At 45.2% G+C, this 14,413-nt stretch overlaps 1 protein-coding gene across 5 annotated transcripts in view; it reads right to left on the reverse strand.

The window, feature by feature from the left end:
• ACSL6 (acyl-CoA synthetase long chain family member 6) overlaps positions 1 to 14,413 on the reverse strand; it is a 262,251-nt gene that overhangs the window by 234,524 nt on the left and 13,314 nt on the right. For all 5 annotated transcript variants that reach the window (XM_044280775.1, XM_044280774.1, XM_044280776.1 and 2 more), the window contains exon 2: positions 7,484 to 7,598. In XM_044280775.1, coding sequence (XP_044136710.1) covers positions 7,484 to 7,598 — 115 coding nt within the window. The remainder of the gene's footprint in view (positions 1 to 7,483; positions 7,599 to 14,413) is intronic.

The following is a 14,413-nucleotide window of genomic DNA, read 5'->3' on the forward strand; positions in this document are numbered from 1 at the left end:
ATGCTGACCAAAACCACGGTCGTGTACATGAGACTTAATACATATAGCTTTCACTCATTGGAACACAAATCATTTGCCATTCAGTCCACACAAGACTGCAGGGTAGGTAACTGTAATTTTCATTTATACAATGTCATTTACATAAAAGCTTTGTATTGAAAAATACTCCCCCTGTACACCAATACCCCCAAAAAGAGACTATTCATTGATTGGAAATATTTAACCTCTCCCAAATAATAGGTATAACCATCATTAAAATCTAAATATTAAATGGAAATATATTAATCATAATGCTCTTTTATTGATTTTCACAAACTTGCAGGTTAATAAATCATTATAGCAACTCTCCAGTCAGGAGCTCAAAGAACCATACGTACATAGTGATGTAACTGTACTATATGTCATACTATTGAAATGGAGTGAACCTACTGTACATGATAACTATATATGTCATTCTTTATAAAAAATTAAAAAATACTATATAAATATTAGCACCAAAAATGCAGTGCAAGTCAGTGGCTACAGGGGATGATTACCTGCTATTTATTTCCCTCAGGTCTTGCTTCTTAGTGGATTTTAGCTCAGCTCTATTAGGGAAGATCTGTGGCCCTAGTCTATAGTTTAGCTGCAATTCCCATCACTAGTCTATGTTATCATTGGCTCAGGTTGTGCAGTTATGTCCAATATTTTTTAAGGAATCTGTGCTGGAGGGCCCTAACAGAGATTCCGATGCAGATATGAACATAGTCTTAAAGGGATTCTGTCACCTCCCCATAGCCAAAAAACGATTTAAAAGCAGCCATGCAGCACAGCTTACCTGGATTAAGCTGTGCTGTTTAATCTTGAAATCCGTCCAGCAGTTACTTTAAAAAACGACTTTGATCAATAAGGAAATGCGTCCTGAAGGTGCCCAGAGGGGCGTTTTTTTCTTCCTAGTGAGCCCAGTACCGCCCCTCTTTCAGTGCCCAGCCCGCCTTCCTTGTATTTTCTAACTGCCGCCCCCAGCCTGCCACAGCCTCTCCTGCCTCTCCTCCCCCTCCCTCACGCCGAACGAAGTCTCGCACAGGCGCAGTACCCACTGAGGGCTGCGCCTGTGCGATCATCAGGAGACTGAGGGCGGCAGCTTCATCTTCGTCACTGGGCATGCGCCGAGCCCAGTGACGTCCGATGCTCGCTCTTCCCTGCTGACTGAGGGAAGAGCGAGCATCGGACGTCACTGGGCTCGGCGCATGCCCAGTGACGAAGATGAAGCTGCCGCCCTCAGTCTCCTGATGATCGCACAGGCGCAGCCCTCAGTGGGTACTGCGCCTGTGCGAGACTTCGTTCGGCGTGAGGGAGGGGGAGGAGAGGCAGGAGAGGCTGTGGCAGGCTGGGGGCGGCAGTTAGAAAATACAAGGAAGGCGGGCTGGGCACTGAAAGAGGGGCGGTACTGGGCTCACTAGGAAGAAAAAAACGCCCCTCTGGGCACCTTCAGGACGCATTTCCTTATTGATCAAAGTCGTTTTTTAAAGTAACTGCTGGACGGATTTCAAGATTAAACAGCACAGCTTAATCCAGGTAAGCTGTGCTGCATGGCTGCTTTTAAATCGTTTTTTGGCTGAGGGGAGGTGACAGAATCCCTTTAACATAATGGACAGTCTTTGTGTCACAGGACATTGTGATCATTATGGTACCAGAGGCGTTCGTAGCAATGCTTCCGTGCACAAGTTTCTAGTCAGATGTCCACAATTCAAACTGTGCAGCCTGCCAGGACTTTACATCCAGGACTATAGACAATTGCACACAGGACAGTGTGGCAGTACTCCAACAGCACATGCACAAAAGGAATTATACAGTAAATGCAGTAATGTTAGCAAGAAATGTATCATTCCCCTCACTAGGGTTGTCACGATACCAACATTTTGATTTGATTCGATATACTTGATACCATTCGATACCACGCGAAAAAAAATAAAACAAAAAAGCTGCGTGCATTCCATATTTTATGGAACGTCTGGCTCATAATAGAACAGTTCCATCTTATTTTTTTGGGGGGACAAGGTGACTAAAATCACGCAGTTTTGATTTTTTTTCTGTTACGGCGTTCACCCCATAGGAAATATTTTTTTATTATTTTAATAGTTTACACTTTTTCGGGCGTAGCGATATGTAAGGGGGCAATTTAAACTTTTAGTATTTTGGTGTTTTTTTAACATTTTATTTACTAACCCTTGTCCTATTCATCCTAATAGAGATCTATTAGGGTGAATAGGATCTTACACTCTCCCTGCTGCCCTGCGCATAGTGCACACAGCAGTAGAGAGCTTACCATGGCAGCCAAGGCTTCAGTAGCATCCTGGCTGCCATGGTAACCGACCGGAGCCCCGCGATTACACTGCTGGGGCTCTGATCGGAAGTTGCCACTGCACCAGCAATGAAGAGGAGGGGACCCTGTGGCCACTGCCACCAATGAATATAACAATAAAGGGGGTTTCGCCTGTGGCCACTGCGCCACCAATGATACTAATACTGGGGGGGGGGCACACTGCACCTCCAATGGTTATAATACTGGGGGGGAGGGGCGCACTGCGCCACCAATGAATGTAATTAACAGATTCAGTCAATAATGAGACAGCGGGATCGCTTGCCCTGTTATTGAGGCCGGATACCAGATGTGATACCACCGCCAGGACCCGCTGCATATACTTCAATTAAAAGTGATTACACATGCCCCCTCACTCCTATTAGTACCGTACATCCTAACAGCTTCAATAGAATGCGTCACTCACTTACGTCACTTGCCTGTGCCACTTGCTTCATTCATAAAGTAGGCGGCGCAGGCACATGACATCAAGGAGTTACGCTGCCGCCCGCCCACCCTGCCTGCCGGCATTCTACTGAAGCTGTTAGGATGTACGGTAATAATCACTTTTAATTGAATAAGACATTTTATATTTGTGCAGCACTGGAGCGGCGGGGGCGGGGCTCTAGTACAGTGACTGCACCGCCCCGCCGCAATTGCCGACTCTCAGCTCCTCCTCCCAGTCCCTCCCCCGCTCGCTCGTACATTGTAGACTGCGATGTTAAACTGTCAGCATTCGCCCCATAAGACGCAGGGGCATTTACCCCCATTTTTTGGGGGGAAAAGTGCGTCTTATGGGGTGAAAAATACGGTAATACCTAAATACTCCAAATAATTAAGAGGATAAACAGTTTTTTTCAACAGACAAAGGAACACCAAACTCAAAACAAACCTGGAAAAATTAGTCAAAACTGGGGAGTCAACCGGACCTATAAACAAAAAATCATCTAGATAATGTGTCACTGTGCCTTTCATGCACCTGACAGAAACAACCCATTCAATAAAAGAGGAAAAAGCTTCAAAATAAAAACAAGACATAGTACAACCCATAGGTAAACATCTATCAAAATAAAACAAATCCTGAAACTGAAAACCCAGATAATTAAAACAAGTCGGGTGAACAGTTAATAAGCGAAACGCTGACTGAACGTCGGCCTTCGCCATCAGAGCTCCCTTACCGAATGAGCGAACCATATCCACAGCTGCATCAAAGGTTGCATACTTTACAGAACACAACGCCTTATTGATCTCATCATTCGAAGATGCCCCATAAGGGAAGGATAAATGATGAATCAATCGAAAGGCATTTGATTCCCTCTTAGGTACAATACCCAATGGTGATAGACGGAAATTGACAAATGGAGGGGAAGAGAAAGGACCCAAAATCCTATCCGCCTCCAGTTCCTTCATCAATTTCGAATGCACCACAGACGGGAATTGATTAACCGACGAAAGGTTATTAACCCATTCGCAACCGGAACCTGAAAAAGAAGGCAAATGAAAACCCACCGAAAACCTTCGAGAAGTAATCCTGCCATCTTGCGATTTGGATATTGCTCTAGCCATGGACACATGCTCGCTACCTTTACTGGCGTCCAGGCTCTTTGAAACATATTCTTTTACGGATGACTGAGAGGGTAGATTGGCTTTCTTAAAGCAGCGCACAAAACGTACATTTGTGCCGATATTTGCATGAGGAAGGTCATCGACACTGCGAATCATTGAACACAAAGCAAGTGTCCTTCCTCAAAGCAGATGGCTGAGAAACTGCTGAGGACGGCTGCTACCTAGGAGTGGAAAAGGACATGCGATGCGGCACCAACAAATTGAGCCACAAACCCACATCCTTTGCCCCCCAACGCATACCAGAGTATACAGACAATTTTTGCCTAACTCCTTCGTCATAAGAAAACCATCCAACCCCACCAAAATTCCTGTAAGCTTCCAAAACATTGTCTAAGTACTGAAATAACCCAGAACACTTCTGAGGAAATTTTTCTCCCATAATGCTACAAAAAATACAATACGTCTGCAACCAATTGTTGAACGTTCGAGGAATCGTACGTCGCCGAGCCTCCTCATTTTTCTCTTCACGCTTATCTAATTTATTTACAAAGTCCTAAGGGTTCATTCACACATCCGTTGTTTCTCTCCTGATCTGTTCCGTTTTTTGCGGAACAGATCTGGACCCATTCATTTTCAATGGGTCCTGAAAAAAAATCAGACATTCCGCAAAAAACGGAACAGATCAGGAAAGAAACAACGGACGTGTGAATGGACCCTTAGACGCAGGCAGAAGAGATAAAATATCAACAAATTAATTACGCCAAATCTTTTCTTTAACAGATACGGACAAATGAAAACCTTCCACTTACAAAATAACGGGAGAGGGAGGGAACCTTCACTGTCTGAATTCTGCTCATCCCTCTGCCCAACCGACCGCCTCGCAGACATGACATCATCCGCCAAGGCAATGGTACAGCAGATGGAGGTACAGGAGGAATCATAGCTTGTAGAGAAGAGAGGACAGAGGACAAAGATGTAAGGACCAGTGCCAAGCCTCACCATCAGACGATGCCTCAGTCCTGCGAGGAGGGGAAAGCGCTGACACTTCCAGTGGTATCCTCCTGGCACGTGTCCGCCCGCACCTCGACACCAGAGTGGAGCCGCAGAGCTGGACGCTGCCCTTCCTGTCCGAGAGTCCTGGACCTCTTCCCACTTCTGCGGCGACAAGAAGAATTCCTTTGACCGTCCTCCAGAGGGCACACCAGAATCAAAGGACCTCCGGAACCATCAGCAGCATCCAAATTCACGGGGGACACAGAAAGCTGCTGTACTTCTGGGTCTGGACTCCGGTGCCTGCCGCTTCTCTGGATGCCGCCCCTCTGCAGAGGACCTAGAGGGAGAAGGTGAGAACCGGGTGCGCTCCCTCCTCTCACGCTAAGAAGAGCGCAGCGCAGGCAAGGCAGCAGCAGGGTTTGCAGGCTCCATCCCATCACAGAAAGAGGCACAGACAGCTCCTGGCAACACCGGAATGGAGATCGACAGATCCGACAGGCAAGCCTCAAACCACGCAGACGCTCCTTCCTCCTCAGCGCGGCTCGGCAGGGCAGCGATGAAATCCTCCATCAGGTAAGACCGGCCGGAACACAGGAAGCAGGCGAGACTCCAAGGAGAGACAGGCAGAGTGCAGCTCCACACTTGCGGCTTGGCTGACAGCTAAATCACCGCCAGCCACCGCAATATACTGTATGTACAAACAATACCCCTCCCACAATTCAACACCCAATGCCCTAACTGTTACTGGGCATCAACAATTAATCTGCCCATCAACTACCCTTCATAGGTGCCCTAACTAACCAATCTCAGACCATTGACATTCACCCAGCAACAATGGCTAAATTCAGCCACCCTAACCACCAATTTCGTCGGGAAAATTTCCAGCCAAAACCCTCACATATTGACCTGGGATGATCAAAATCCCATGAGGATCCCTCCATATTAAATTCCCGGGATCCTAACACTCTCAGACAGCAGCACTGTACCTAGAAGTTGATTTTTAACTTCATTTTTCAATCCCTGTCAACTGTGCAGTGGGAGGGGGCGTGGCCTAACCGGATCAGGGGCATGTCCTTTTGAACATCTCACTCTAAGACAGCAGCACTGTGCTGTATTGAGTGTGAGCTGCAGGGATAAAGTCACCGTCCTTCCCACCTCTTAAGCTGACAGAAGTTGATTTTTAATTTCATTTTTTCAATCCCTGTAGGATGAGGAGTGGGAGGGGGCGTGGCCTAACCAGATCAAAGGCATAGCTTAGTGGGACCTGGGGGCAGGGTTTTAAGTCCATCTTTTCAGGTTGGCCTGAATGGCCACCCTACCTGCCCCCTGAACTGTGGCCTCCACAGCACTCTGCTCCCTTAAAGTATAACTGTCGTATTTTTATTTTTTGGAGTATTGGATTGTGGTGATTAATATCTCCTTGGTGGCCCTATTTCAACTTTTCACTGTGTATTCAATTACCCCTTAATTCCACATGTTTGTTCCCTGTACTGCCTACTTTTACCTGTGCTTAAAATAGGGTTGCTAGGCATGGTCCGTCTATCTGTTGAAGGACAGAGGATGCAGAAGCAGGCTGCGTGCAAGGTCACATTACTGACAGCCAGGGACTGTAAGTAAATGATTAAAGCCAGGTCCTCCCCAGCAGCTGATAACAGTGCCTGGGCTGTGTGCACTTCTCCCTGTCCCTGTGCTTGGCAGACGCTCCCTCACTCAGCAGACTGGGAGAAGGCAGAGTTGAACCAGCGCACAACAGGGAAGGGAGATCTGCCATCTGATCAGTGTATAAATGAAAGCAACATGTGGTAAGAGGACCCCTTTGTGCTGCAGGAGATTAACCCTTTAGGGGGAGGGCTCTGGTTACTGACATTTTGGGGGGGCTATTGTTACTGGCTAGTGAGGGCAGACGGGATTAGCCTCAGGGTGAGGGCAGTGGCGGCCATCTTAACTGAATAGTGAGATTGCAGTTTTATGCAGACTGGTTGCTAAGGGCTGACTCTTATTAAATATGGGGTAAGTCAGTCTAATAGTAACTGATTCTGGAATATCATGTTATTAGTAACTACATATATGAAAATTGACATTAGGGTCTAAATGTGACAGTTATCCTTTAACAGTGTCATCCACAGCTATTAAGCCATGGCTTTACTTCAATAGCTATTATCCTGGTGACAGATTTCCTTTAAAGCTCATCTACAGCAGTGAAGAAAAATGGCTGGCTTATTATGGAAATCTGGAGTAAAACTGTATGTGGAGGCTAACGGCCTGCAAGATTCTATTGTCTGATAAGGGTCATGACCAAGCTTCTCTTTGCTAATGCATTTTCTGGGAATATCTCAGGAATGGTAATCCTAGAGAGCTGAGACCCGGTCTAAAACCTTCCCGGACAACTGATGTACCTGTGTGCCACATTTCGTGATTGTAAATGCGACGATGCGGATTCCTTTAGCGGACATACATACACACACATACACTCAGCTTTATATATTAAATAAACAAAGGACTCATCTTCATTAAAAACACTGTTATTTTGAATGGTGCTTTTTTTCTACATCTCACTATTGTGTATGATGCATTCTGCCTTACCAGATATGTGGAGCCCTCTCTGAAACACTTCATACATGGTCCTGGCATCGTCATAGTAGTGTGTTAGCAGCTTTGGACCATCTCCTAAAACAGAATGCCGAGCACCACCACCACCCTGCAAAAAAAATATGAAAATAATAGTAAAAAATGAAGATAGTACTGAGGATTCAGAAATGTGTCAGTGAAATGAAATAAAAAGATAAAATGAAGAGCTTTCCTTCCTTCTTTTTTATTTTTACTACAAGCTAATAGCAGTTCAATATCCAAAATATATACAAAATGTCTATACCATAATCACCTGCCAATCAGGTTTTTGAGAAGGCATTAGCGCTCGCAGTAGCCCAGCGGCCTTATCTCTGCTCACCATGCACAGCACCGTCCATTTGAATGCGACTGTGCTTGGTATTACAACTCCGCCCCTTTCACTTCAAAAGGGCTGAGCTGTGCCTAGGCCCTGTTACCAATAAATGTGACGTCACATGGCCTAGGGAAAGCTGTGAGAAGGCAGCGGTGCTAGTGCTGGTGCATTCACAAACAGCTGATTGGTGGGGATCCTGGGTGTCAGAACCCCCACAAATCAGATATTGATGACCTATCCAGAGGATATGTCATCAGTAAAAAAATATGGGGAAATCCATTTAAGCCGCACATCTGCACTACTTGCTTTCTCCTGCCATCTCTAACTGAATAATTCTGGGAATTATATCCTAATACTGATGGACTAGCCTTAGAATAGTCCATCAGTATTAGTTTGGTGGGAGTCCAACTCTTGACACCTCCGACAATCAGCCATTCGAAGATGCCACTGCATACATTTAGGATGTCACATATTTAGTTGGAGGCCTACATGGGGGCATTATTAAAGCTGTTGATAGTAAAAAAATACATTTCTACAGTATGGGGAACATTGCATATTTTGGCCGGGTGCACTATGGGGGACATTATGGGCACAATGGGGGTCATGAAAACGGATGCAAAACGGATTCAAAACGGACACACGGCCAGAAAATGGATGCACACACTGATGAAAAATGGCTATGGAAAACTGACTATTTTTCACTGATGCCTTTCTGAGAAACAGACGTTAAAAACATCCCCTTTCAATTGTACGGGGCAGTTGTTCAGTGAAAAGCGGACAAGATAGAACTATTTTTTTTACATCCGTTTTTTACTGACAGTCAAAAAAACTGCTGTGTGAATAACCCCATAGACTACCATTGGTCTTAAAACGGACATATGATGACCGTTAAAAACACGTCCATAACATGTCCGTTTTTGTCTTGTGCATGTAGCCTTAGTCTATATTTATGCATAATATACAGGAAGGCCCAGGGATTGGAGAAGTGTATTTCTGAAGGAAAAGCTCTGCAATAAATACTGATGAATTAACTCAAATGCAAAGCTAGCTACAAGGTTATACATGTAGTAGGGCACACCTACAGTTGGGTACACATAGGAGATTTATTATACATTTATTCGTACAACAGTATATAATAATATCACATAAAAACAAATTAAACAAATATTAGCATGCGGTTACTGCGTAGATAAAAAGTAAAATCGCTTAAAAAATACAAAATGTCACTGGACAGAATAATCCTGTCCAGTGACATTTTGTATTTTCTAAGCGATTTTACTTTTTATCTACGCAGTAACCGCATGCTAATATTTGTTTAATTTGTTTTTATGTGATATTATTATATACTGTTGTACGAATAAATGTATAATAAATCTCCTATGTGTACCCAACTGTAGGTGTGCCCTACTACTTTTTCTATATTGTTACCATTTTTGAAGATTGGGTGAAATCTTTTCTGTAGGTGCACCCACCCTACTCATTGTTCAGGGAGTGAGCCACCTCTATTCAAAACTCTGAAGGTTATACATGTATTTGCTATACTTAAAAACTCAGCAAAGCATCTGCTTTTCAGCAGAATAACCTTAACCCTTTCCCGACCAACAATGGAGGATGCCCGCAGCGGACCACAAGTGCCACATAGATATCCTACACCAGATAGAAAAATGTGTGGAAGTAATTAACATTTTGCTATCTGGTGTAGGATGTGGAACTTGTGGTCCACTGCGGACATCCTCCATTGTACGCATTTCTTGCTGGGGATTGCCATTAGCAAAGGACCACATGTGCAGGATTTGCTCTCCTGGTTATAAATGCATAACTGCATATGGGGTTGAGCATTTCCTGCTTTTTGAGACCATGTTAAATTATGTAATTTGTTTATGTATGTCTGGAGGTGTATACACTCCAAATTTGAATGTGCCTTATTTTTATCTATAGGCAGCATTCGGTGCACCTGTGAGGCCTGCATCATATCAGTCAGCTCTGGGTGGGACTCAAAGCCTCCTTCCTCCTCCTATTGCGTGTGTGGTTTCACACTGGAGGCAACTGGAAGCTGTTTGCTGTGAGTTGGACCTTACGCTTCTGTAATTCGCCCACTGACCCCTAGTACTGCCCATATGGCACAGGAAGGTTAGCGTTAGGTCCCGTGCCACCTGAGATAGCTTGACGTGGTCTGCGGGCTCCGGTATGTCCTTCATATAAAGATAAATTAGCTAAAGTCTAATTTTTTTTTTTTAAATTGGCTTTATTGAAAACACAAAGCAAGTATCAATGACAGTCGTAGGACAATATACAACAGCATTAATATAATTAAAGTATCCATAGAGAATGTACATACGACATGAACATCATATTGCCAAGTAAGCTAAGCAAAATCATGAAAAATAAAAGTTTTAACAATAAACACCTGTGCTGTGTCGTTGTTGTTCCAATATTACCTTGAACATAAAGGCCCACCCAAATAAAATAAACATGACTACAAAAACTTTGTATGACGTCTCAGCTGACCCAATTCCATACGCCTCGCTCAACTCCCCCCTTACGTCAAAATCACTGCTGTATGGCATGTTCTGCCCTTAAGGCCTCAGACAATCCATGGGTTGAGTAAGCCGTGCTTGAAGAAGCACACCATTTCCCCCATACCTTCTGAAATTTAGATGTGCAGCCCCTATTTTTGAACACTATATTTTCATATGGTATGATGGCGTTGACTAGCTGTTTCCATTGTGTCAAGGTGGGTGGTCTGTCGCCCATCCATCTCATGGCAATCGCCTTCCTTGCCAGGAATAATACCTCTCTCAAGAATATCCTGACGTGATGCGTATGCACAGTTTCATCTAATATTCCGAACAGACAAACTTTCGGCTGCAATGGTACTGTGGAGCCCAAAAGATTAGTGAGTAATGCAACTACCTTGTCCCAAAACGCTTGCACATAAGAACATTCCCATATAAGATGCCAAAAATCAGCATCTGCTGATGCACACCTATGACAATCAGAGCGTTCAAGTCTACCCATCTTGTGTAACCGTAACGGGGTCAGGTAGCTCTGATGTATTATGCAGACTTGAATAAATTTATTATTCACAGCAGGTGATACTAGTGTGGGGGATTCTAAAATATCTGCTTCATCCTCATTAGATAAGTCTGGGATCTTAGCCTTCCACTTACTAAGAGCGTGAATGTGGGTACCTTTCAGCTTAACGTCCAACAGGTGGGTATATAACACTGAAATAAAGCCTTGCGGCCCTTGAGAGCGGATAACTCCAATCATAGGAAAGTTGGACAGTAGGATTGGGTTATTCCTATAGTGAGTTTGCATTGCGTGCCTCAATTGCAGGAATCTATAGAACGCCTGCCTAGGTAACTCATGTCTGCGGGTCATGGATTCGTAGTCATTAAACACATTATTACTGTACAGATTGCCCACACCCTGAATTTCTCCTTACAGTACATCAGTAGAGGCTGAATATTCAGAGTATGAAAGGACGTCACATCTTTAGTGATATGTACACCCAAATACTTATAGCTCTGCACCACAGGAAGCTCTCCTGGGTCAAACGCATCCTCCAGCTGGTATAGAGGACAAAGAGTCGATTTGGACCAATTTATCCGCAATCCCGAGAATTGGCTGAATGATTCAATTGTTAAAATCGCTCTAGGAAGTGTGACCTTTGCTTGTGACATGAAGAGCACCATGTCGTCGGCATATAACCCTACCCTATCCTCTTGGTCACCAATTTGAACGCCATGATACTGTGGGTCTGCCCTAATACGCATGGCCAATGGTTCTATGGCTAACGCGAATAATAATGGTGACAATGGGCAGCCCTGTCTAGTACCTCTCCTCAAATCAAAGCTGTCCGATAGCAGCCCATTCACCAATATGCCCGCCCTGGGATTTTTGTATAATAACTCTACCCAACGCCTGAATTTAGGCCCGAATCCAAATCTCCTGAGAACCTGAACTAAATATGGCCATTCAACCGAGTCGAATGCCTTTGCTGTGTCGAGTGACGCCAGTGCCCATCTCTCCTGCCTTCTAAGACCAATCTGAGTCACCACCTGCACTCTTCTGATGTTGTCAGTGGTGGACCTGCCCGGCATAAATCCAGATTGATCTGGATGAACTAAAGAGGTAACTACTTTACCCAGTCGTACCGCAAGTATTTTTGCTATAATCTTGTAATCAATGTTTAATAAGGATATCGGGCGATATGACCCGCACTCATCCGGTTCCTTGCCAGGTTTCAAGAGCACTACAATGGTTGCGTCATACATTGTTTGCGGAAAGCATCCATTCCTGAAGGCATCATTATACATTTTAAGCAAGAGAGGAGTAATATGGGCAGAGTATTTGACATACACTTCCAGGGGCAGTCCATCAGGACCAGAAGCTTTACCTCTTGCCAGTTGAGAGATAGATTCCTGTATCTCCAGTATAGTTATGGGGGCTTCTAGGCCAACTACTGCTTCCTGTGATAAAGTAGGGAACTCTAGATCCTCTAGATAACGCGCTATATCAGCTATCTCATGATCCACCCTGGAGTCATAAAGATCTCTATAGTATTCTTGAAACCTGCCCGCTATAGCTTCTGGATCTGAAAGTATCCGCCCATCCAGTGCTTTGACGCGCAATATAGCAGGGGATGCTTGACTGATTGCCCAACTCAAAGTATGTCTGCTTGGAGAAAAATAGCTTCCTTTGGGCTTTTTCCTTAAGCAGAGTCAAATATTGTCTCCCTTTAGCCAACCATGCCTCCTTATTCCCATCGTTGGGATCCGCGATATACGCCGCTTCTAATCTAGAGCAATCTGCCGCCAGGCTTTCCTCCTGTCTGGCCGCCGATTTTTTTATATACGATATGGTAGACCTGAGACAGCCTCTAAGATACGCTTTCATAGTTTCCCATAACAGTAAATTATTCGATTCCTCCTCATGCCCTTCCATAAACACCTTCAATTGGTCAGGAATGCGATCAGACGGTCCGAACAAGGTCAACCAGAAGGGATTAATCCGAGCTGAGCGTCTGATCACATCCCCACCCAGCCTCAATGTCAATTGTAAAGGGGCGTGGTCAGATATGCCCCTCGGGACATACTCTATATCATACTTTAAAATGCACACACCTGGATTGCCCAAAGCATAGTCTATGCGCGACAGTGCATTATGGCTGGCAGAGTAACATGAATATTGTCTGGTATCAGGGTATTTCAATCGCCACATATCCGTCCACCCCACTTCCTCCATTAATTCTGCCAAGGCCGTTTTGTTAGTGGAGTGACCCTCGGCAGCCGCTACCGGATGATGCCTATCCATATCCTTATCTAAGGTCATATTGAAGTCACCTAGGCTAATTATACGGGCAGACGGGTAAGAGGCCGCAAAACTCACTGCCTGTTGCACCACCTGCAGTGAAAAGGGCGGAGGGATATATAAACCAATAATGTGGCTTCCTCAGGAGTATTGAAGAACCGGCTCACGTCACCATCTGCCACCCTCAGGCGGGCCGGATACACCATATAATATGGCAAATTCTTTTCACGTAGCCTCCGCTTCACTGCACTGAAAGTGGCTCTACGCTTTTGCAATTCGGATGAGAAGTCCGGGAAAATCATAATGGTGCTGTTCTCGAATTTCAGCTCCTACTTGTTGCGCGCCATGCGCAGCACCAGATCTCTATCCATAGAGTTCAGCAGCCTAGCGAGCAAAGGTCTTGGAGGAGTCCCCGGTGGAAGGGGCTTAGCAGGGACGTGATGCGCTCGTTCAATGACGAATGCCGTTGAAAATGTGGCGTCCGGAAAAGAGTCCTGAAGCCAGGTAGTGACAAATGCACACGGATTATTGCCCACTGCCTTCTCGGGCAAGCCGATGATCCGCAGGTTATTGCGACGTGTACGATTCTCATAATCGTCGCATTTCTGCTGCCAGAAATTCACCTTTTGCTCCAGTTCCTGCACTTTTGTAGGGAGCGGCTGCAGGCGATCTTCCACATCAGAAATTCTATTCTCGGCCTCTTTAACTCGGTCCCGAATGGCCTGCATGTCATGGCGGAGCAGGCCTATATCCACCTTTACTTCCTCCAGTTTGCCCACCATGGACGTGCGGCAGACAGATATTGCTGTTAGTAACTGTTCAGTCACTTGTTTAAGGGATGGCTCGCTGGTGGATTGCTCTGCCTCTCCAGATCCAGCTATCTCTCCCGTCCTCTCTGCCGACGGCGAACGAGATCCGGCGCCATCTTGGTCTTCCACGCGGGCAAACTCCTTGAGTCTGTCCGCTGCAGACTGCGCTCTATTTCGAGCCATATTTGCGTTGCGGGTTTTTCCCGACCTCCTACCGGCTCGAGATGTAATGGGTCCGGATCTCTCTCACACACGTCCTCACATATCAACTTCCGGCCACGCCCCAAAGCTAAAGTCTAATTTAACATCAGAGTGAGGGTTTAGTTAGGGTTTAGTTAGATTTTGTTGATTGCATCCACCACAGTAGTGCACCTATTCTTCTAAATGTTTATTTGGAAGGTCATGTGACCAGGCAAATCACCTAGCATTCTCCATGCAGATGTGACA

The sequence above is a fragment of the Bufo gargarizans genome, chromosome 2 (assembly GCF_014858855.1).
Source record: "Bufo gargarizans isolate SCDJY-AF-19 chromosome 2, ASM1485885v1, whole genome shotgun sequence".
Lineage (NCBI taxonomy): Eukaryota > Metazoa > Chordata > Amphibia > Anura > Bufonidae > Bufo > Bufo gargarizans.